Raw genomic sequence first — 26,062 nt, forward strand, 5'->3', positions numbered from 1 at the left:
AAGGTGCAAATAAGGGGTTGAAAGTTTGTATGGAAAAATCTATAAATCGGCACCGATTTTTATAAAAAATTAAATTCAGACTCTTAAAAAAAAAATTGAACACGTGAGTTACATAAGCATAAGGATACATTCCGATGACGCCGCACTTGCACCTCGCGGAATCGAACAATAGTGTTTTAGTATTTTGCTGATTTAACTGTTTCGAATTATATAAAATTTTAATAAAGATTCTCTGTCTTCAACTTGCTTTAAAACAGAAAGGTTGTTTATAAAATTAAATAAATAATTTTTAAAAAGCCTTTTTCTCGCCTGAGTAATTTAACTGGCGCAGTCGGTAGGATCGCGGCGTGTTTGGCTTTAATCAAACTCTTAAAGCCCGCGAACGGTTTCTATCGTTATTACCGCGATCTATTAAGAAGAATCTACGACGGCGAGACCGGCGGAGCACCTAAGCATCGGAGGTTCTGCCAAGCAGTTGAGTCCCGGTTGGAGATGCAGAGGTTTCTTTGGTGAGTACTTTTGTTATCCAAGTTCCTATGCTATATTTCCTTCCGTATTTTTGTATCTGTCTATATAGCTCAAATTGCGATAGGCATTTACTATTATTGAATAAGTTTATGAGAAATAAATGAAATAATAAATAAATGAAATAATAAATGAAATGAAATAATAAATAAATGAAATAATAAATGAAATGAAATAATAAATAAATGAAATAATAAATGAAATGAAATAATAAATAAATGAAATAATAAATGAAATGAAATAATAAATAAATGAAATGAAATAATGAATAAATAATTAAATGAAATAATGAATAAATAATTAAATGAAATAATAAAATATTATTTTAATAAATATTATATTGAATTGAAATATTTTATTTGTTTGAATTATTTTGTTAAATAGGTTAGTCGTGATTAAAAGATAAAATGTCTTTTGAAAATTGCGAGAATTCTAGTTTTAAGTTAATTTCAGATTTTATGCCACGTTACGATGGTAATTCAAAAACGTTGAATTTTTATATTAGAGAAGTAGATAATATATTGAAATTAATAGAGGGCGCAGCGAAACACCACCCCGCTATTGTGTGTTTGATAAAAAGTAGACTCAGTGGAGCCGCAATAGATGCAATAGCATACGAAGAGTCTCTAGACTCTTGGGACGCGATTAAACGCGCTTTGATTAGAAGATTAGGTGAACCTAGGAACGAAATACAACTAATGCAAGAGCTAACTCGAACGCGACGTAATAAAAACGAAGACGCGGAAACTTTTGGGAAACGCCTTCGAGACATACTTGACACCCTTTTGTCCGTAGGTAAACATAGTAACAAAGAATATTATGAAAACATGGTTATAGAGCAATATACGAACCAATTAGACTTTCAAATTTCAATAGGTGTGCGTCTAGCCAGGCCTACCACATTAGAACTAGCAATTGTACAAGCTAGGCAAGAAGAAGCTAAGCTCACATACAATAGATTTGATAATAATTTTAATATGTCAAACCCCCAAAGTAAGGTTAAAGAAAATCATAGAAACTTTATTCCATTTTCAAATTCACAATCTAGATTAAATAATCCACCTATGCACGTAAATTCAAATTTTACCCCTAGACAAAATAACTGGACACCAGAACAACGTCAACAATGGGTTCAGTCAATGCTACCATGGAAAAACCGACAACCCTCAGGTAATTATAGACCTTTTATTAATCATAGAGGTAACATCCCTCACCAGCAAATAAATCCACCCCAAAAAATATCAGATGTGACTATGAGGTCAACAAATAAACCAGAGAAGCCGCAGTTCGCAGTGGAGGAACTCTTCTACACAGACGAGCCACAGGAGCAACAACTCAATGAGTATTCTCAACACTACACCCCAGGTGAGTATTATTATGATAATATACATATACCAGACGAGCAGGATACTTATGAACCAGTTAATGACGAAATAAGTAACCAGCAGGATTTTACGTTAGGCATAGACCCAGACGTAAAGAGATAGTAAAAATAAATAATCATGATAAAGATCATTTACCCTACATAGTAATTCCCGAATTTAAAGGTAAGTTTTTAATTGACACAGGAGCTTCTAGATCCCTTATTTCATCAGAAGTTATATTTAATTCTATTTTTCAAAATTGTGTAGAATATGAACCATTTGAAATAAAAACAGCTCATGCGACAACACAGCATAGTCATGTAGCGAATTTACCCTTACCCCCAATCTTTAATACTGACATTCTTCATAAATTCCTTATTTTTGATTTCGACCCTAAATACAAAGGACTTATAGGTCAAGATTTATTAAAATCATTATCTAGCAATATTAATTTCAAAAATAAAATACTACATACAGCGACAGCCGACATACCTATTTATTTCGACTATAATAAGAAACTTATAAAAATAGAACCAAAGTGTGAAAAACTTATCACGTTAAAAACAAACTATACTGACGGATTTTATATCTACGACGACTATATTTGGTCTAAGGGATTAACATCCCCTGCTGCTATTATTAATGTTAAAAACGGAAAATTTATAACCAAAGTCATTAATACCAATTCAGAAGGACGAACCATAAGTAACATAGGTACATTTAAATTACGACCATATAATATTATATATAAAAAAGGCAAACAAAATACAAAAGCTGACGAATCACTATCAACCGTAAATTCTAATAATAATAAAGTCGCAAATCTAATTGACCGTATATCCCAAGACGTAGGTGCCCAAACTAATGAAAACGTAGCGCAGGTACCCCTTGTATCTAGTAATAATAACGATAACAACATAGAGCCTGACAACGACAGACATAAGATTCTCACATCAGAGACTGACAGTACGAGTATCAGTAGTATTGTTCCTAATAACTTAGTGTCCACTAACCATTCCCAAACAGATAACGAAAATAAAGGTTTACTAAATAAATATAACGATAATGACAGACAAGTTAGGCAGTTTAACCCCAAGATAACATCCAGTTCGAAATACAGAGTAGACAATAGATTAACTAATACTAGGACATTGGTAAAAGACGTATTTACCAAAGTAAATAATACTGAGAAGAAAATAGTATCATCCTTAAGGAAGTATATAAGAAAACCACATAAGGTAGGTGAAACAGTCTATGAGCAAGTAGCTAAGACGACGCTCAGAGATGAAGCCATACCAGATTTCAAAGGTCCGTATAAAATAATTAATTTGCACCCTTACAATAGAACGGAGATTATAAAAAATCATCCTAACTCTAACTCTAATAGAGTTCGTTATAAATTGCTACGAAGGCCTCATCAGGTCCCTCGTGTTCCACACAAGAGCCAAAATAACCCTAGATCCCATACATAATGGAATTTTATTATATTATTATTATTTACATTTTATTAATTAAAGAAAAACTATTATACAAAATGATATGTTTAACCTTGCTTTTACTTACTTAATAACGAATAAATATTATATATAATAGTTCTATATACAGAAAAATATTATATATAATAATTTTACATACAAATAAATACTATATATAATAATATATAATTATTTTAAAGAACTTATTTTGTTGTATGCGAGAATACTTCATCTTAAAGGATATATAAGGTTTATAGAAATAAAATAGAATATAAGTTAGATTTACTTATAAAAAAACAAAAAAAAATATATTTTTACTATTTCTAGAGTTAATCATGGTATTATATATGGTTTAGTTTCGATAGTAGTTAGATACTACTAATTATTATAAGGAAATTTATTAATTCATAAAAAATATATGTAGTTTTAATTTTGTAAACATTAAACCTATTCAAATAAATAAATCAAAGTGTCTATTATGATGAAAGCATATAGTACAGAACATTTCCTAATTTCCATCCTAGAAATTCCTTCCATTTCTAATGATAAATATAACCTAGTTATTCCTCATTCCAACCCTTATACTTGGTAACAAAGGGTACTCTTACCTAAAAGAAGGATTTAGAATATATACCTCTCGATTATATACATCAACTTGCATATAATATCCAAACCCTAGAAGAAGAGGAGAAAATAAAGAAATAGAGTATTATCCTGGCTGTTTCAAGCTGATCTATGATTATTATATACTACTATAATAAATGTTATTTTTGGAAAATCTACGAGCATTTTCCCAGAGTCCCGGAGGAAACCAGCAGCGAGGACGCTTCAGGAACCTGCAGGACCAGCTTCCATCTTAAGGAGGGAGGAGTTACATAAGCATAAGGATACATTCCGATGACGCCGCACTTGCACCTCGCGGAATCGAACAATAGTGTTTTAGTATTTTGCTGATTTAACTGTTTCGAATTATATAAAATTTTAATAAAGATTCTCTGTCTTCAACTTGCTTTAAAACAGAAAGGTTGTTTATAAAATTAAATAAATAATTTTTAAAAAGCCTTTTTCTCGCCTGAGTAATTTAACTCGTGTTTTGTGTTTTTTTAGAATTCACCCCTAATAGGTGCAAATAAGCAGGCTAAGGTGCGCGCGTCCGCTAGTTCTATATATTTCACAAAATAAAACCATAAGTTTACAATTGAGGACATGAAATAAAATAAATGTGAAAAATAAATGTTTTTGATACCGTTTAAGAGTACTTAATTATGATAATATAACCATTGTTTATATGGAGTTTCCATCTCAAATATAACTCTAAAAAGAGTCTGTAAGTGTCTAAAAACCACAAATAAAATATCCAAAACCGACTCACCCACAACTTGTTATCAATAAAATACGCCTCATGCATCTCCACGACATTGGGATGCCTACATTCAGACAGTATATCGATCTCGACGGTGAAGTCGGCGAGGTCGTCCTCGTTGTCCAGCACGCACATCTTGGCGGCTGCGAGCTGGCCTGTCGTTTTGTGTTGTGCTTTGTACACCTGGGAGACGTTAGGTAAGATGAATTTGATAAGAAAACTAGGTGAATTGACATAATTGGTAATCTACTAAAAGGGTTTTACTTAAAATCATTACTAAAGCTACCTTTCCAAAAGCGCCATCGCCGAGCTCGCCCACCATGTCCCAGTTCTCATTCGGGTCGGAGTTGTCCCGTATGTTGCTAAACACTTTCTTCTTTTTGGCATCGTTGCCGCTGCCCAGGTGCAGCACCTAGAATAAATAAATTAATTTATGTGAAAGAGATATAATAATAATAATATGAATAAGGCTTGTACAATATTGACGGTCTGTCAGCTCCTCAGATCAATCAAAAGAAACGAGCGTATAAGCAGAGTCTTTGTTGCATGTTTATATATAGCTGGAATATATTGATATATAGACAGAAATGGACTATACGGCAACAATTTTTGTCGTTAATCCTCCAAATTTTTGTTGAAGTTTTCTTTCTACTGCAACGTCACCTTGCGTCTTAATACGACTTAAGCATAATGCAAGCTAGATTATTTGTTATATGGAAACAGGAAACAGAATAAACATCTATATTTGGATAAGCAGTGAAAGGCAGTTCTCTTTGCAAAGACTGGTCTAAGATCAGTAAGTAAAAATAAGATTCAAGATTACAAATTAATATTACTATTTGAGTTTGTTCTTGTAAGTGTCTTAATTAGTTGCATATACTATTTTAGATACATATGTATTAAATATGTTATAATAATTTACTACTATTAATATCAGTCTCACACTTACTGCATATAGCAAGGCAGATACAGAGAACCAAGTGATAAGATACTCTGTTTCCGGAAACTGTTCAATCAAAATTTAGAGCCATTACGGAGGGAGAGTGGAAGGCATCGCGCTTTGTTTTTTTTTTCATTACAAGGTAATTAAAATAATTATGTGCATCTTTAGTGAAGTACAACACTACACTGTTCTGTTTGTTGGTCACTACAACACTACACAGGACGTCGTTTATTTAAATAATTCCCACCTTTTTAAGATTATTAAAGAAAGACATTGTCGTCAGTGAGCGCGTCGTCGCCGACGCGCAGAGCTCTCAACCGTCTTTACTCATCTTGACGCCGCACCTCTGCTATTTCTGCAAGAGAACAAAAAACAAACTATTAAACACAAACGGTTAAACTCCTCATATATTCATATAATGTAATAGTTTGATTCATTTTACAACAAATAGTGGGATAAGGGAGACCGAGGGAATCTAGTATTGAGACATTAAATTTGCTTACACAAATCGAACCCGCAACCATTGGGTCAACAGACAGACGCGCCCCTGCGCCACGACGGCGTCTAAGTTTTTTCTTTAGTATATTATCGCAGATATATTTAATATTAGCCATTTCTTTAATTTTTTTCACTGGCAATAAAAAAAAACAAGGAATATAAGAAGAAAATGTGAGCTACCGAATAGGAAGTGAAATCACATCTTTTCAATACGAAAACGGAAATGAACATCTATCAATGAATGGCATCTTGCATTGAATCTAAATTAAAATTTAACTCAGGCGCGAGTTGCAAGGGAAAAGGAAAAATAACAACGGTTATTCTGTATATAAATGACACTTTGAAAACTACACTTTTGCTATAAGTATATTTTTTTTATCTTCACGTTACCGCATAAAGCAGGGTAAGCAGAGGGCTGACCACTAGGTTTCCTTTGAGAAATCGTTGTGGTGCAGTAGCACAGTGTATGACATTAAACGCGAAGGTTGTGTTCGATTCCCTATCGGGGCAATGAATAAGAATTATTTAACAGTACCATGGTCTCGCTCTGGAAACATGGCATAGCGCGGCGTTGAGTTCTACCATTCAACTCGCAAAAAATGGCATCGGAGTGTCTTAATACGAGTTCCCCTAGGCATGCATGACTTAGGGCTCTTTACGTTTCATTTTTACGCCAAATCTTTGGAATATTGAATGAGTGATTGGAAATTACTATAAAAACATGATTTTAAGACACGGACATACATGTTTAGCGACAGTAGTTTCGATTTCTATTCGAAGGAATGAATTATTTTTATTTCCTCACTCTGGCAATAAAATAACGCGCGTCGTTGAGTTCCGCCACTTAATACGCAATCTTTTAACACCAGTGTCCTCCTCCCTACAGAACGCAGCATATTGAAATAGTAAAAATGATGTCAGTATTGTCATATGAACGGAAACGCACGGGCTGATAAACAAGTTACTATTAATGATGACTAATCGTGTAATTGTAATATATTATAATGTAATAACATAGCAGATGGGACTTGTACAGTATAAGTGTTTCAGCAACAAAGTGTGTGTAGTGCAAGTGTACGGGTCACCGATACGCCCGCCCGGCTGTGACGGTCCGTTACGACACTACCGCGTGGCGTTAAACATAGCATTTGTCTTTTCTTACTAAGAATAATATATAATACTAGCGGCCAGCCCGCGGCTTCACATGCGTGAACTACGTTATTATTAATTTCTGTCTCCATGAGTACCTACGTCCTATAAGTGACGTCTATGCAAAATTTGAGACTCCTAGCATTTGTAGTAACGAAGTTTCATACAAACTTTCAACCCCAAAAATAACCCCTTAGAAGTCGATTATTGCAAATTCCCGTCTTAGCGAGCACCTACGTCCTATAAGTGATGAGTGAGTGACCTTTCGATTTTATATATATACATGAAGATGATATAGATCTATAGATAGTTTGTCTACCACTAAGTAATGGATAACGTTAATGTACCTATCTATAAAAATTAATAAATACAAATTAATAGGGTTCAACTTTAGGCTTTAGAAATGTATATTAAATACTAAAATCTAATCAAAGTACTGCCTAAGCATCAGGTGGAAAGTAACCCAACACTCGACGTCGAGGGGGTCGCACGCCGCACGCGTGGTGGCCACTCGATCAGCTATGACGGTCCGTTACCACACCGTCAACCTTTCTCCGCAAGTGTGGAATAGAATACACTGCCGGTGTTGGGTACCTTAAGTGGACAGTGACAGTTGATTTGAATGTACCATTTACTGGGGGCACCATAATACTAGGTTCCCATGTTGCCTCTGCCAACTCTCTGCTATGTGCTGGGAAGGGAACGTGAAGCTAAAACTTATCTATACTAATATAATAAAGCGGAAGAGTTTGTTTGTTTGTTTGTTTGTTTGTTTGTTTGTTTGAACGCTAAGATCTCTGGATCTACTGGTCCGATTTTCATTGTTTTTGTTTTGTATGAAAGCTGCATTCTTCAGAAGTGCTATAGGCTATATAACATTACATTACACATATATACTAATATATTTTAAAGTACATTCTAATTTGACATGCAATTTATTCTGCCATGTTAATAACAAGCGTCGTTGCTACGCGACCGCTACCGCGACGTTTTGATATTCATCCTTATGAAAATAAATATAATAGTCACTTTTAGCATTTTATCTAGATTGAAATTATAGTTTACTGTATAACATACTAATAAATAATTAAGGAGATGTCACTGATTCCAAATGACCTAGCCACCTAGCGGGCGGCATAGTATGACCGACGCGAACGGGCAGATGACGTTGACGGTTTTATAAATTTTCATACATTTTCGAACTTTATTTGTTGTTTATAATTAATTTAAAATACACTTTGATTCTCTTCTTATTTTATTTGATATTGCCCGCTAAAATTATCCTACTTAATAGAGAGAAATGTTTAGTTATTTCATAGATCGATCGATATCTATGTACGCACGTACGGAAAACTTTAGGTACTTTTTCTAATATTAAGAATACCTATCCTTTAGTTACTTTTAATCCTTTTGTTGGTTCATTTCAATAACTCAGATAATTTTTTCTAATAATGTGTATCTACTTATTATTCTTTTTGATTATTTGAGCTTATATTTTCTTACTAATTCTATTCAGAATTGAAAATAATTTCATGAATATATTTAATAAATATTCTTATAGTTGAAGCAGGCGTAGCCGCGTTCGGGTCCACTAGTATCATATAATCATCGTACAACAACTTAAAAATTTGATTTTACCACAGAAACATATTATTCCAGTTGTTCTTTTAATCTTATCACCGTCCCTTTGTTAGTTTGTTATCAGTTGCTGAAATAATTTCAATAACTTCACCCATATTCTGAGAGTCTAAATCATGTGTCAATCAATGATTCTCGCGGAGACGTAGCCTTTTTATTAACCAACTTCTGTAAAAGGAAAAACTCTCTTACTTCTCACTTATCTCAGGAACTACTGTTTCGAATGGAAAAATTCCTTTTGTGTGAAAATAGTAAAAAATTACTACGAAATTTACGATAATGTAATGTAATGTTCATATTAGTAGTTTGTATAAGTGCGCTACAAACGTATACATATAAAGTACGAAAGCAGTTCAGTTAATTAAATAAATAATCGCGTAGTTCAAACGGGCGAATTTGAGGGCGGGTCGTAGTAGTCTTTACATAATACAAAGAACATATGCGGAAATCTCAGGAACCTCTGGTTGGTGGAACCCATTTTCAACCAAATAAAATCTTCCCAAAATCCTTGTAAAATTTAATCTTATCTGGATCCTTTCCAATGATTTGTCCTTGTGTTTTTAAGTGTTTCATGCAGCCAGCCGTTTTTTTCGTATAATAATTTCAATAAATTTAGTTGAAACAAAAAACTTGAATTACTACAGTATTTGACAACAGAACTAGATTTTGTTTTATATTAAACTAGTTTAAATTAAGCAGCTTTCTATCGGGCCTCAAAGCTTTTAACAGATATTAAGTAGAAAATTAAAATTAATGACCAGCCTACCAATATATATTTTCTATTATTTCTGCATGATTTATCCCGCATATAGAAGGGTAGGCACAGTGAACATAGCCGAAATCAAGGTATTACGGTAAGGTAGGAAAGTCTCAACAAACAAGTTAAGAATATTACTTTATAATGTTTGTTAAAATGAACTAAATCAATATTTGTTGAAACCGATCACATTCTTATATTCAGACCGCGCACATGACATCACCCTATACGGCTGAGTGGCGTGTATCGTGTGCGTACGTAACATTAAATTAAAAGAAAAACCGGCCAAGTGCGAGTTGGACTGACGCACGAGTGTTCCGTAATATTCTGTACATCTATAAAAACGACACAAAGACAGCGAAGTCTTAGTAATAGTCCCGGTCTCGTTTTACTCGTTGGGTACGTTACCTTAAAAAATGCAATGATACTAGGTTGGATTCCCACTCGGTAGAATCATTATTTTCAATTATATGATAATGATGATAATTATTTCATTTATGGTGCACATACTGCATGTGACAATAGGAATAGTTTCTAAAGAATACACCACAAGGAGGAAAACTTATAAAATCTATTCAGTTTAATTATATTTATACGTGTTGTACTCATTTGTTTGTAAGATTAACATTCCTGAGTTATGTCAACGTAAATGTATAACAAACTAGTATAACGCGAAGGGATGTTTTGATTAATTACTTTTTTTTTCTTTACATATATATATTTTAAACAAGCTCTTAATGGATCACCTGGAGGCCTTGTGATAAACTGTATAGCAAAAAAAACTTGGCAGTTATACGTATCTTAGGTGATAATACGATATTATGGTAACATCAAGCTGGTCTGACGATGGAGCCAGGACGTAAACGGTAACGCGGCAATAAGTCACAATATAGTAACTGCAGTTAGTACTTCCTTTAAATTTGACCTCTTTGGCAGCGGACACACTCGGGCAGCGCAGGTTTCTTTAAGGTGTTTTCCTCGCAGGCGCGTGACAAGGTCAACCAACGCTCGTCTTGAATGAAGTCGTCTTACGATTTTAAATGTTATTTTAAATTTAAAGTGAATTAGTGTCTGGTTCTTAAATTTAACTAATAGTAGTTAGAACACGTGACGGATAGGGGCCTCACCTTATAAAAGAAGAATTCGAGTTAATATGTTATGTGAAAATAATATAATTTTGGTAGTGTGATCCCGGCCTAGAATAGGATCACCCTGGTACTGATGGTGTCGTAAGAGGCGACTAAAGTACGTGTGGTAGAGTCACGTCGCCAGCAATGGCATCACGTTTGGGCAGACTCGACCGGATCAATACCACCCCCGGCATTTAAAACCGGCGTTAAGTAGTGGCTTTATGCCACTGCGTTTCGCATTAGGTAATGCCGGGCTCCGGAGCCCAACCCCCACCCCTCCCTGGAATATGAAAGCGGCACATAAAGAGAATCTACCCCAGGAGGGTACCAGCACCTCCGGTGCTGGAGAATCCCTCCCTGAGTCCTCAAGCTCAGGCTGCCCTTCGAATTCTGGGGAGGGCAACGTACCGCGCACAAGATCAAATTGCAAACAAGGCAAACAAGACGTACGCCCCACGGCAACCCCTACCACACTAAACGTGGACTTTTCCAATATCAGGGGTCTTCACTCCAATCTGAATGCCGTCCACCACCATCTTGAGACGGCACGGCCGGCCTTGTTATTTCTGACGGAGACTCAAATTGTCCGACCGAGCGACACAGCCTACCTCCAATACCCCGGCTATAAAATAGAACACAACTTTATGCCTCATGCCGGGGTCGCTGTGTACGTAAGGGAGGACCTGAGTTTCCGTCGTCTTGCTAATCTTGAAGGTCGGGACCTATCGACTATCTGGCTCCGTGTTGACTCGGACGATCGAACCCGAGTCTACGCATGCCTTTACAGGTCCCACAGTGGCAATGCGGAAACGGATCGGCTCATGGAGGACATGCAATCGGCCATCGACTATATGCTCTCACAGATCCCCTCTGCTGAGGTCGTGATACTTGGCGATTTTAACGCGCACAATGCCAGTTGGCTTGGATCACGCACCACCGACCACGCTGGGAGGGCCGTTTTTGACCTTGCTACGGCGAATGGATTGTCCCAATTGGTCGAGTCGCCTACGCGACTCCCGGACGTGGACAACCACAATGCCTCCTTATTGGACCTTTTGCTGACTTCGCACCCGGAACAGTACCAGGTGGTCGTCGATGCTCCTTTGGGGTCTTCTGACCACTGCCTGGTACGGAGTGTCGTGCCCGTTCAGCGCGGCAGTCGCAGAACACCCGCAACTCGTCGCGTTTGGCACTACAAGTCAGCAGATTGGGATGGGATGCGTACATCTTATCCCTGGGGACCGGTTTGCTTCTCTTCTGATGATCCTAGTACCTGTGCCGCTGCTGTTGCCGACGTGGTTCTGCAGGGCATGGAACTTTACATTCCTAGCACTGTAGTGCCCATCGGTGGCAAGTCACAGCCTTGGTTTGATACGTCTTGCAAACTTGCTGCCCTTAGCAAACGCGAGGCATATCAAATCTGGGCCGAGGCACTGGTTACTAAGGATCCGAAGGTGAAAGCCTCAAAAAGAGAGTATAACCGGGCCTCTAGGTCCTTTAAGCGGCAAATTGCCAAAGCAAGGTCCCAGCATATCGCCAAAATCGGCGAGAAGCTTGAGAGCTACCCGTCCGGAACTCACCAGTTTTGGGCGCTCTCAAAGGCGGCACTCGGCAACTTCAGCCAGCCTTCGCTTCCGCCTTTACGCAAGGGGAATGACATCTTGGTCCATACGGCGAAGGAGAAAGCCGATCTCCTGGGCGCTCTCTTTGCCTCGAACTCGACTTTGGATGACCAAGGATCAACGCCACCAACCATCCCGCGGTGCCAGAGCTCAATGCCTGAGGTCAAGTTCAACCAAAAAGCTGTAAGGCGAGCTCTGTCCTCTTTGGACATCCATAAGTCGAGCGGACCAGATGGCATCTCCCCCTTAGTGCTTCGTTCTTGTGCTCCTGAGCTGACACCGGTGCTAACGCGTTTGTTTCGGCACTCTTACTCAGTCGGCGTAGTCCCAGATTCATGGAAGAGCGCTCTTATCCACCCGATCCCGAAGAAGGGCGATGGATCCGATCCATCTAACTACAGGCCTATTGCCATCACCTCCCTACTCTCAAAATGCATGGAGAGCATCATCAATAGCCAGCTCTTGGTTTATCTAGAGGATCACCGATTGATTAATGACCGTCAATATGGCTTCCGCCATGGTCGCTCAACCGGTGATCTTCTGGTTTACCTTACCCACCGTTGGGCTGCGGCTATTGAAAGCAAGGGAGAGGGCCTGGCAGTTAGTTTGGACATGGCGAAGGCCTTTGATCGAGTGTGGCATGGAGCGCTCCTTGCCAAATTTCCATCCTATGGGCTTCCCGAGAACTTATGCAGGTGGACCGCCAGCTTTCTCACTGGGCGCAGCATCAAGGTCGTTGTCGACGGTTTTTGCTCCAATCATATGCCCGTGAACGCTGGCGTTCCTCAAGGCTGCGTGCTGTCCCCCACGCTGTTTCTTCTGCATATCAATGACATGCTGGAAGATTCTAGCATTCATTGCTATGCAGATGACAGCACGGTGGACGCTGTTTACTCCGGCCGCGCAAGTCTTTCTCGGGAAAACGCTGAACAGTACCGAAATAAACTTGTGTCTTCTGTTGAGGCGTCCCTCGAGATTGTCTCTTCATGGGGTGAAAAGAACCTGGTCCAATTTAACCCCCTGAAGACACAGGTTTGCGCGTTAACCACTAAAAAAACCCCATTTATCGTATCGCCAGTCTTTCAGAATACTCCCCTTTTAGCCGCACCCAGTATCAGCATATTGGGCCTTAATGTTTCGAGTGACTGCCAGTATCGCGATCATCTGGAAAGCAAGGCCAAGTTGGCCTCGAAGAAACTGGGGGTCATCAATAGAGCGAGACGGTACTTCACGCCAAAACACCGATTGGCCCTATATAGGGCCCAGGTTCGGCCACACATGGAGTACTGTTCTCATCCCTGGACTGGTGCACCCCAGTATCAGCTTGACCCATTTGATCGCATACAACGTAGAGCTGTTCGAATCATTAAGGACCCAGTAAGCTGTGAAAGGCTTGACACTTTGGCTCTGCGTAGAAACGTCTCCTCGCTGTGCGTTCTCTATCGCATTTTTCATGGTGAGTGTTCTGAAGAACTGTTCGACCTGTTACCTGCCGCCGAATTTTCCAACCGCACAGTACGTCACAAACTTAAATACCATCCACACCACCTGGATACGTGGCACTCCACTACTGTGCGGTTTCGTAGAATTTTCCTTCCACGCGCCACCGAACTGTGGAATGGCCTACCCGCGGCAGTGTTTCCAGGTCGGTACGATATGGGTACCTTCAAAAAGCGCGTCTATCTCCACCTTAAAGGCCGGCAACGCACCTGTAGCTCCTCCGGTGCTGCACGGGGTCGTGGGCGGCGGTGATCATCATCAGGTGACCCGAACGTTCGTTTGCCTTGTCCTTCTTCCATAAAAAAAAAAGAAAAAGTTAAATGCTATTTTGAACTCAACAAACGAGGAACTAACTTTTATTTTACACAGGTCACAGATAAATCCAAGGATTGTAAATACAGATTATAAAGAGTATACAAACTTTAAATGTATTATTAGTTATATTGTTCTGAGCATATAATAACAATAGGAATGGCGTACAATCAGACAATTTATAGAAAAAAACACAATACAGGATATAAATATATGCATAAGTTCTGAAGAGCGAGCTCTTTCTATCGAGGACGAATTTCAAGGGTCCTTCGCAGTACAGACCTACACTGTGCCTACTGCCTATGCGATCGTTCACCTTACTTTGCTTTTATGTTCATATTATGAGAATGAGTGTGCAATGAATCGATATGTACTTTTATAACCTACGTACATATATTGTGAAATAATAAGAAAATATATAGGAGCGCCTGGCCGGGAAATGAGATATGAACTAATTTACACATCATGATAATTAGTTCAAAAAAATCGCCATCGTGATGCGAGAGGGTAGAGAGAGAGGAATAACTGTCAAGACATTCTGTCCTGTGGCAGAACGCAACGCCGCACTTTCACATAGCAGTCTTCGTCAAATTAAAATAAATCATCGGAATCCGAATAGGAATCGAACCCACAACCATCGCTTTACAGTCTACAGTCAGAATATTTCTACCATATGGACAGTAAGTGGCATGTAAACGAGAGGAATCTAACACTTTGGAACCGGTTTCGTGACACGGCAGCTTGTACCGTTCGATTATAGATATGACCGACTTAGAATTTGGGTGTGTCGTCAATTTTATAATATTTTTCAAGTAAAAATATATTCTAAAAAATTATACTTTACTTAAGGATATAGGGCTGGGCGACACACGGCCTCATGTCTTCAAGTAATACTGGCATCAGACTAGTAGACTATCATAATTAAACAAGAAAACCGTTACTCATATGCCAAAATAATGCAATGACTTAATAATACAATGACTTGAATTCTATTTATAGATGAATTAAATAACAATAACGTGTAATAAGCACGCTAATAAAATAAGTAACATTGTAAAGGAAAATTTGCATATTTCATATCACAATTGCGTGTTGAGTGGCGTAACTCAACGCCACCGTTTGTTCTGCCGTGAGTCACAGACGCCGTCCACTCCTCTCTGATTCTTTACAGTCTACAATTTTGTAAGTTTTTTTTCGTACCTGTTAGAATTTCGGAGAATTCTTAGTGACTCCTAATAGTCCCCAAGGAACCTGCACGCGGCTGTTCAGTATTGCACGGGGCATGATTCACGTTGTCTATTACTTAGAGGAGCCGTAGCGTAAATCTATAGCAAGTATATCATATCTACTAAGGCTTCTTTCATATCCATACCTATATTATAAATTCGAAAGTAACTCTGTCTGTCTGTCTGTCTGTCTGTCTTTTCCGCAATCAGGGCCAAACCGCTAATTTAATTGTGATAAAATACTCATATAGAGATACTTGAGGGTCCCGGGATGAACATAGGATACTTTTTTTTTCTCATATTTGTAATATTTTCGTTATATACCAATATATTAAAATAATTAATTTGACAAGGAATTTATTCCGCCATGTTAATAACAATCGTCGCTACGCGTTGCTAAGCAACAGCTTGCAAAATTTGCTGTTTTAAGAAAACGTCACCCAAAGTGAGTTTGCTTAATGCATACATGGTGCGCGCCGATATAGATTTATACAAATCTCTTTATACAAATCATTAACAAAAATTAGATGATTTCTATAATTTGATATTCATTCTTATGAAAATAAATATAATAGTCACTTTTAGCATTTCATCTAGATGGAAATTATAATTTACTGTATAACATTCTAATAAATAATTAAGATGTGACTGATTCCAAATGACCTAGCCTTCGGGCGGCACAGTATGATTATGACCCACGCGAACGGGCAGATGACTTTGATGATTTTGTAAATTTTTATAGATTTTCGAATTACTATTATTTTTATGTAGCAGCAAATGCTGCTTATAATTAATTTAACTCAGTTCGGTTATCTATACCGATGTTATACACTTAAAATATCGTAATTTTAATCATTTGAGATTTTATTTAATATTGTTCGCAAAAATTAATAATTATTTAATATAGAAAAATGTTTAGTACGCGCGCACAGCAAACTTTTTTTTTTTTTTTCTAATATTAAGAATTTCTTTTTTATTTTTTATTTAGTTACTTTTACTTCTTTGGTTTGTTCATTTCGGTTACTCAGATATTTTTTCTAATAATAAATCTCCACTTATTATTATTTTTTAACTTATTTTAATGATTTAGGCTTATATTTTCGCGGGCGTAGCCGCGTCCGGGCCCACTAGTGTTAAATATAAAAAGGAAACCTTCAAGTGCTAAATTTAAGCGATACTTTATTTTTATTGCATTTTTGGTGTAGTGAGAACGTGTCATGTATTGCAGAGGGATAAATTGGTGTTTTTTTTACATTGACGTTGCATTCAGCTTATGCTTCTCTGATATTTTTATCTACGATTTACAAAACGCAGCGTTGAGTTCCGCAACTCAACACATAATATTTTAATCGTTGGACTAATGCGTCTGTAAAAGGAAACAGAGTGTCTTAAAACTATGCTCCTCTGTCTATCTTGCTATATATATTAATATTTTTTTGGAATTACAACAAGAAAGAGAAAAACATCACTAAAAACAAATAGAAAAATAACTAGGTAAACGGACACTTACATTTCAAATCATAAATAGTTACGCAATCTCCACGATACGGCATTGAAAGTGAAAAAAAAATTGCATGAAAAACTCCCCCTATGTGGCAGACCATGCACGCATGAACCGCCTCTAGGTAAGTGTATAGATTACATCTATATATAATAAAATTGTGATTAATTGCTGTTTGGACAAGAAAGATAGAAGAAAACACGATTGAAATATAGTTATCATTACTATACTTTGGTGAGCATCCCTTAAAGTTTAGTTTGTTTTATTTCATTCGGTATATAAATAAAAATAAGGTAACCGCTTTGAAGTTAGACTAAACCTTTGTGCATTGTTCACTGTGCAATCTGTGCATCTTAGAGACACGACTCATCGGTCCTACTGTAGTGCGACTACTCAATAAGTGGCCAATATGCGTGAAAACGGTGACTGCGTTAGAGAAATTACGTGTTCTAGAGACGCCCTCCGGTCTGAGAAGACAGTACTGGCGTGAAGAAAACTCATTCAAACAAATCTTAGTAATAACAATAAATAGATAAAAAATATTTTTAAAAAAACAAAGATAAAGTTATCAAAAAGTAAATAAACAGTTAAAAAAATCAACATGATAATTTTTAAACGGTTTAGCTGACCGGGGTGGAGGTGGTGGTGGCAGGTTAACAATTATATTTCAGAGGATCTTTACTATTATTTATAATAGTCATTTCCCGTTGAGTTCCACCGCTGCTTCATTCAGCTTAAATAATCAAAAAAACAAGCAACGAAGTGTCACAAACTTTTAGCGCAAATACCTTGCCATACTTAAAAAAATCTTAAAAAGGATAATATTGCAACATTTTGGGACTTCTATATTATTCATAATTAATATAATTTTTCGCCATTTTTTTACTACACACAAAAAACAAAATAGACAAATGAAACCCCACTTTCCTGTACAACAGTCGCGTAGTCTGTCGGCGTAAGGCCGCCAGCGAAACGCACACGTCTGACACGCTTTCGATTCCAATGCTTTGTCGCATTCCTTCCCTTCGCCTCTCATTGATATCTCTATAGTCTACGGAGCTCCATTTGTTTGTAGAAATCGTATATTAAATACAAATATTTGATAAAAGTTTTCCTATGGTCAAATGACGATGAAAGATTAACTGGGCTTATAGTCATCCTCCACCTCCACCTAGTAACTAAGATCAGCGCGTTCATCCAAACAAGCTGTTCAGCTTTAGGATATTAATATATAGAAGTATACATGTAACTATTGCAGCGATCCTGTCGCGTCTCATATAGGCACAGGCGACAGATTTCGTTGGATTTGATCAGCACGTCGAGCGTATATAAATAGATATTTTATTATTTCAGGAGAATACAATATTAGGACATACTTTAAGAGCACGCAAACGTAATTGCGAATATTAACAAGGCGACAATACAATACTTAACCTTAGCATAGAAATGAAAATAGCTTTAATACATCATTAAAGTTGGTGTGAGTTTGGCGTTGAGTTTCGCGACGCAACACGCAATGACAGAAAGTCGACGGCAAGTGGGAAACGGAAGTTTCCTAATGGGAACAGAGTATCTTAACACTAGGTTCTCAGGTTCCCTCTGCCTACATTGCTGTGTGCGGGATAGGAGCGTGAAGTTAAAAAAGAAAAATACCCTGAGTGGGAAAGTTGTGGTTATCAGTCGTTTAGACACATTATACCGCTCTAAAAAAAACAGTCATAATTAATAGATCCATTAGTAAAGTTTTTCGCTGTATGCTGCGCTGTCACTTGTCTGTTGTAACAGGGTAAATAGAGAGATCCAAGTGTCAAGTGACTCCGTTCTCCTTTTCCGCTTGTATTCAGAACATTGCATATTGAATAGCAAAACTCATCAGAGCGGAGAAAAGACAATATTTTTTTTCTTCGAGTGGGAAACGAACTCATAACCATTACATTAACAGTCAATCTAAATATAGCTAAGTTACTATATTTTATATTTGGGCAAAATATACATATGAACTCGTATAACAGCGATATCGCAACTGACATGAGATCATAATGATTCTTCAACGAGAAATGTCATTGTCATGCATTTTAAGGTTATAGCGTGTTGTTTACTACGTTTGTGAACGAGGCGTCGTGGAAAAATAAAAATATACATATACCTATTATAACAAAAGTCATATTCTTCTTTCTTGTACAATATAATATGCAAAATAGCTTTACGCTGTATTCCATATACAAAAGAGTAGATATAGGGAACCTAATGTAAGGGAACGGAGCGTCTTCCGTTCATCACGCACCGCCCAATCAAATAAATAAATTGAACCCACAACCGTCCCGTTCACAGTCCGACACTAATTAAGGAGAATATTACTTTGTTTTTATGTCCACACAATAACAGAGAGAACTGCCTTCCATTCATGGCGTACAAATAAATATCCAATCGTCTACGAGTGTTGGACATTATCAAGCGATGAGTAATCAATCCATCAACAAGTATATGTTGGCATTATCTACATATGCGAGTATGTAACGCATTACATATTATAATGGTCATTAATCTATAGAGAATGTCGCGACACGTGCGCGCATTTCCTGGCTGTTTTTATACATATGAGATGGAAAAGATATGACTCTGTTTCAGGATAAGAAGATAAGAAACTCCTTAGCAACCCATGTGTTCACCGTGCGGGTGCCATGCCCATCGCGTTGCAGACAGAGGAGTTTGGAGTTTGAGTTTGAGTGCCTGGGACTTACGACCCGAATGTAGGTTTAAGGGGCCCCTTTACGTTCACCTCCACTGTCCGCGCTCCTCTCTCTACCTACCCAAATTTGAAAAGAGAATTAGTTCGTTAGTAGAATTAGACGCTAGACTCTGCGCCATGACGGCATCGAAAAACCGGCCAAGTGCGAGTCGGAGTCGCGCTCGAAGGGTTGCGTACCATCCTCAAAAAAAATTATGTCTTGTATGTAAACTCCCTTAAATACAACAGTCAATCACGTTTAATATGTGGGTACAGCCTGGTCGAAGAGGCAGACAGCGGAGTACCTACGCTAAAAACATTATGCTCGCCTGTAACTATTAATCTTATATTAAGCTGGCTTTCATCAGCGTCTTCGCCCTATTGCTGAAATGGACATAACTAGAGTTGTGTATGGCACATGACACATTCTACGTGCTCGAGGTAACTTTAACCGGAGGTTACAGTGTATTACATCGAAACGATTACTACATTACAATACAGTAAGCAGTAAGCCTTCTTCGACTTACAGAGTATCCAACACTAAATACTTGTTAATTAGAACCAATGGTTCCTAAGATTAGTGCGTTCGACCAAACAAACTCTTGCTTTTTATTTTTAATATTAGTATAGAAATACAGATAATATCGTTGCAATATAATATCAATGGAAAAGCTGTGAACCCTATTTAGGCATAAAATGGAATTACTTAGTTCTCTTCATGTCTTAATGATTAAATTAATATTATAAATAATTAAAGTAAACGACGGCCATTCCGTGGCAATGCATCAAATACCGTTATATATTTCACATCTCTTCACATTAGAGTTTTGAGTATCTGCCTCTTATAAATAGAAGCTATATAATCGCGCGTCTAAAATATAAAAGTCAAGGAAATTTAGATAAGAAATACAACCCACCTCATCATAAATATCGCTATTCTGGGCCCGCTATAAATGTGTGAAGACGAGCTCGCTTCCACCGAATGCTATAGGCTACATATTTTTATTATTTTTATAGCTTCACCCTGAAGGGGAATCCCGCCAATAGCGGGGTAGGCAGAGGAAACATAGTATGAAGGTGAACGTTGAGTAACGTTCACCTTCATACTCAATTTTTGAGATATTACATGTTGAGTGGTGGAACTTCACACCACATTTGGTTTTAATATTTCCTAAGTGAGAAATGAAATTGAACCTACACGAAAAGAAATTTTAGATTCCTTTTTACGAGAATTGTATGGAGGGACGTGTGTGAAATTTTATCACAACAAAGTCATTGTTGAGGAGTGTAAAAAGAAAATCCTTTTAAAATAATGAATTAGAGTTAGAAATGAGGCACGAGGTTGCCTCAAGCAACTGTAAACTTTTTTTGGGAGTTTCTTAAACCTAAACTCGACGGTTGTGGGGTTCGTACTTAGAAGAGCGCGAGGTTGAGTAACGCCAATTAACACTCAATGCTCGAGAATCCGGCGGAAAGTGAGAAACGTATGTCGCCTAATTGAAACGAAGTGTCTTCCACGCCTTGTACACAAAATGGGGTTAAGTTTCGCCACTCAAAACGCATTGTCTCGTAAGTTGGGCGGAGCGTGGGGAACAGGGAGTCTTACCACTAGGTCCCCTCCATCTACTGCGTTATACGAGAAAAAGCGTGAAATTGCTATAAATTTATGTCAATTATGTCATGCAACCTAACATACATTAACTAGTTTATCAGTGACATAATGTTAGATATTAAATTCTTTAACATTTTATGTAGGTACATTTAGGTTTATTTTATACGATTATATCGATAGAAATTATTTGTATATGATGTAACCAAATATGTATTTTTTAATATTTTTCTCAAAAACAAATATATACCTATTATCATTCCCAAGGAAAGCAAACGGCGCAACGCAATTTTTCGAAAATTGGGCAGTGTGTGGGAAGCCCTGCCGACACAAAACACGGTGTTGAGCTACACCACTCTACACACAATGTTTAGAAAATTTGGCGGTGAGTGGGGAACGGAGTACCTTAACACTAGGTTCCCTCTGCCTGCCCTACTATATACGGGGCACAGCGTGAAGATAAAACAAAAAACAACATTTAAAAAAACGCTTAAACTTCTATAGAAACCAATCTTTAGCTATTACGCGATACATTACGCGTTCCGCAAATAATAATTTTGTTGATATAGCACACATAGGTAAACGTTTAAAACGTAATAACCTTTTGCTTGCTGACATAACGATTTTCTATACTCCTAAACCGAGCCTACCGCAGACAACTTATGTAATACCTATAAAATGACCATAGCCTTTTTTTGGCTTCAGGGGGAGCCTAGTATCAAGACACTAAGTTCCCTTGCCACCGAATTTTTGAGATATTGAGTGTTGGGCGGCGGAAGTCAACATCATATTTTGTGTTGTTACCAGAGTGAGGAAATAAAAATAATTAATTTCCCCTCGCGTGGTAATCGAATCCACGGCCACCGCATTAAAAGCACTGGGCCATATACATAGACAATATAGTCCAAAAGAGGATTTGACCATACTAAATCACTTTACTACAAATAAGGAATAATTAATAACCTTACAAGTTCTGATCTTAGACAATATAATATACTAGCTTCCGACTTTATGGGCCAAATAACTAAGAGTTGTTTATATCATGTGACTGATGCATGTTAAGTGGCGGAAGTCAACGCAGTGCTTGGCCTCGTTACCAAAGCGAGTAAAACAAAATATGAAATATTTTATTTCCAAAGTGGGAATTAATCCCACAACCGTCATGTTTAAAGTCACACGCTTTAGCCTCTGCGCCACAACATATTAGATGTAAAATATAAGATAAAAAAAACTGCATAGCATTAATATAAAAGAATAATAAAAAGTTTTGCAAACACTGTTTGATAGCATGTAATCAACAGGACATTATTATCACAGTAACATTTAACATTATGAATAACAAAGTTTGTTCAGTGATTTATAATAAACTTGTGACTCATTTTTTTTCTATCTATACTAATAATTTAAAGCTGAAGAGTTTCTTTGGGTTTATTAATAGGAGATAATATTATATCTATTCGATTATCACTTAAAGAAATTAATTATTTTCATTTCTTCATTCTGGTAACAAGTACATTGTTGCTGTCTAGCACTCAACATACAATGTCTTGGTCTTGTATTGGCCAGAAAGTGAAAATGGAGTGTATTAACACTAGGTTCTCCTGTATCTCTGCTATATCCAGGATAAAGAATCAAGCTAAAAACAAACTTTTGTATAGACAACATTGATATGATGTTTTGTATTTCTGTATTAGTAAATTCAAATATTGAAACACCTTTCAATGTTATTGAATATAAAGCTGGAGCTTCTTTGGTTAGACACATTAACCTCCGGAATTATTGATGTCTCCTGATTGAATTATTAGAGATCAAGCAAGCATTCATAATATTAATAACAGCCATATTCACTTACAATGCATGAAATGTACACTCATTATATTAGGTTAACTGGCAAACATATCAGTGAACTGCAATGTTTACAACAAAAAACATGTCAAACCCAGTTTAGTTTATCTTATCAAGGCATCCTAACCTTATTGATAGTCATGTCATGAGACAGTGTTATCAGATCTCTTATCTTTAGATAACAAAACATCTGAGGAAACTTGTACAATGTTTATATAATATATATAAAATGGCTCACTGAAATGGGGTTCTAACTCATAACAGAGTTTGAACCTTACTCCATTAGTATATTAGTATATATATATCCTTACTAAGATAGACAAAATGCAGCTTGAATTTCTATTGCTCAACACATGTTACAAAAATTGGACAGAAAGTGGTGAACAGAGTGCTTAACACTAGGTTCCCTCCTCTATTCACGGGTGTAGAAAAAAAGAGATTGGGTATGCCATGCTAACCCTGGAAAATATCTCTTTATTCAGAAACAGCATTATAAAAAAGGTTTTTCTGTTGTAAATTATTATTGTTGATTATTTCATGACAGTGGTTGTGGATTCCCTCCATATGACAAAATAATGGAAGAGATGGTTGTTTGATTATGGTGTTCTGAAAGTGCCAGTTGAGCACCGTGAAGAAGACAAAGAAGGTTGTGTTGACAAGATAATATAAAAAAAATCTCAAAGCACTAATATTATTGTGAAAATAAAGAAAGAAGAAATTGTAATAGATGAAAATTATGTCTGTCTTAATTTATATTTTTTACTTTAATTTCCTTCTCACATTTCTGCTTTGCATTTTGATTATATTTTTATACACAAAACAAATCCATATCACCAATTATAATACAATTACTTATTTAATGTTGAAAAATAGTTTAGTTATTTAATGTGTTTAGTAATTTCAGTCTATCTCTATATAAATTAGCATGGAATGTGACTAAACTGGTACATATGTTTGGTAAACACTAAGCAGTATAATTAAAACCATTGACACAAATAACACAGGCTTAACTTAATTATAAAAATGTTACATTTTTTAAGCTTACTCAGACACAATTTTGCTTTATATAGCTTTGGATTAGTTTACCTTTATTTCCATAACTTCATTATAATCCAATAAACAGTCAAATAACACACAACAACAATATAAATACACACCACAGTAAAGTTTTAGAGAAATTGAGAAGGTCGCGCCTCGCTAATTTAATTATCCGTGTTGATGGCCAAGCGACTAAATCATACAGCACGAGGCATGATCTGTGCGTTGGTACAGCCATCAATGATATGAAAAGTGAAGATTTGACCCAGCCTCACCTACTACGCGTCCTCGACAAAAAACCTGTTAATCTGACTCACCTACTGAACTAAAGAACGCAGTTTCCGGACTGCACCAATCATTTCACATCAACAATTAAATATGCGTCCATATTATCTTCATCTAGCAATGTATTTGTAATGATAATTTAGCAAATAACCGTTTAAGATTTTATACGAGTGAAAGGGGACATACCTTGTGGAAACTTTGATATGATGATATGTTATTCCAGTTGTAAATTGCTTATAAATTATCACAATTTTCACAGAATAAAGTTCACTTGTATTTTAAGCACAAACAAAGTCAATTCACAATAATTTTCAATACTATCCCGTGAGCGGCGGATAATTGTACTATCCCGTGAAAGACGCCATTTTGATTTCGTCAACTAACATCTATAGACAATAAAATCTAGATAATAAAATTAATTAAAATGTTACGTTAGAAGGAAATTAGATAATATTATATTATTTATATCTTATAAACTAAAGTAAATTAATTATTAATTAAAAGTAAATAACAAAAGATAGACTCTTTTGTTAAAATTTATCTTTGTTTTGTTTGGATGATGGATAATTGGATATGTATACGATTTTTTTAAAATCGAAATATTAGAAAATATAATAAATATTTTTATCAATTTAAATTTTAAGATCATATAATATAGTTGATACCGTATAAATTTGATACACGGTACCGTATGATGTGTTAATTTTTCTTTCCATATCTATTTATTGATTATTTTATTACATTTCTAAATTAACTATTTATAAATTATGAAATACATTTTATATTCACTTTAAATTTAGTTTATAAATTAAAAGTGAATATAAATTTTGACCTCATCAAGATTCAAGACATGAAGAGTAAAATATAAAAAAAACATTACGGGGTAACATAAACATACAATTGGCAACACTTCAATTGTCAAACAAATCTACAAGCAGCTGTAATTGTACGTGTTTTCGTTTGATATTTTCATTTAATCGACCATGGAAGTGTAATGACGGAGTGATAAATGTGATAATCTAACATGTCGAGCCGCCGTTCTATGCTCGGGTCGGCGTTGGACTCGCTGCCGGCTCCCTCAGATCCTCTACGCGATTTGTTTGAAGCCTGCAAAGTTGGCGATGTAGCTCGAGTTAAAAAACTAATTACTCCACAAACAGTGAACGCTAGGGATACAGCTGGACGTAAATCAACACCCTTACACTTCGCTGCAGGTCAGAAGTTCAGTTCTTTAATAAATTATATCACAACATTATTATATTTTGGGAAAACAATGCAAAAGTGAAAGGTTATTGTTTTGATAATTGCATAATTGTTCACGGTTAGTGGTTACACCGAATGTCGTGATTTATCTCCTTTAGTTTTTAGTTCCTTGTTATTTTTGATTATTACGTGTTCTCTTTTAGTATACTGACATAAGTTACTTAATGTATAACAACTTCCTGACTATTCTTATTGGTCATGATTCATGATATTTATTTCTCAATATCTTTTAGCTAAGAGGTTGATATCAAATATCAACTAGCACATGACTCAAGATTTTTATTATATAAC

At 36.4% G+C, this 26,062-nt stretch overlaps 2 protein-coding genes across 6 annotated transcripts in view; one reads left to right on the forward strand and one right to left on the reverse strand.

The window, feature by feature from the left end:
* Window positions 1-24,882, reverse strand: part of Slik (Sterile20-like kinase) — a 47,760-nt gene extending 22,878 nt beyond the window's left edge. For 4 of the 5 annotated variants that reach the window (XM_085199872.1, XM_085199871.1, XM_085199870.1 and 1 more), the window contains exons 1-4: window positions 24,695-24,882; window positions 5,918-6,025; window positions 5,014-5,139; window positions 4,737-4,910 (exon numbers count right to left, since the gene is read on the reverse strand). In XM_085199872.1, the coding sequence (XP_085055998.1) occupies window positions 4,737-4,910; window positions 5,014-5,139; window positions 5,918-5,944 (327 nt within the window). In that variant the 5' untranslated portion in view covers window positions 5,945-6,025; window positions 24,695-24,882. Of the gene's footprint in view, window positions 1-4,736; window positions 4,911-5,013; window positions 5,140-5,917; window positions 6,026-24,271; window positions 24,452-24,694 lie in introns of those variants that run through there. The other variant, XM_085199869.1, reaches the window with a different exon arrangement.
* Window positions 24,883-25,411: 529 nt separating this feature from the next.
* The window catches only part of Tnks (tankyrase), a 42,561-nt gene continuing 41,910 nt past the window's right edge, over window positions 25,412-26,062 (forward strand). The window contains exon 1 of the mRNA XM_085199876.1: window positions 25,412-25,722. Coding sequence (XP_085056002.1) covers window positions 25,533-25,722 — 190 coding nt within the window. The 5' untranslated portion in view covers window positions 25,412-25,532. The remainder of the gene's footprint in view (window positions 25,723-26,062) is intronic.

This window comes from Heliconius melpomene, chromosome 17, assembly GCF_056956725.1.
Source record: "Heliconius melpomene rosina isolate 202511_hmr_F chromosome 17, ASM5695672v1, whole genome shotgun sequence".
Lineage (NCBI taxonomy): Eukaryota > Metazoa > Arthropoda > Insecta > Lepidoptera > Nymphalidae > Heliconius > Heliconius melpomene.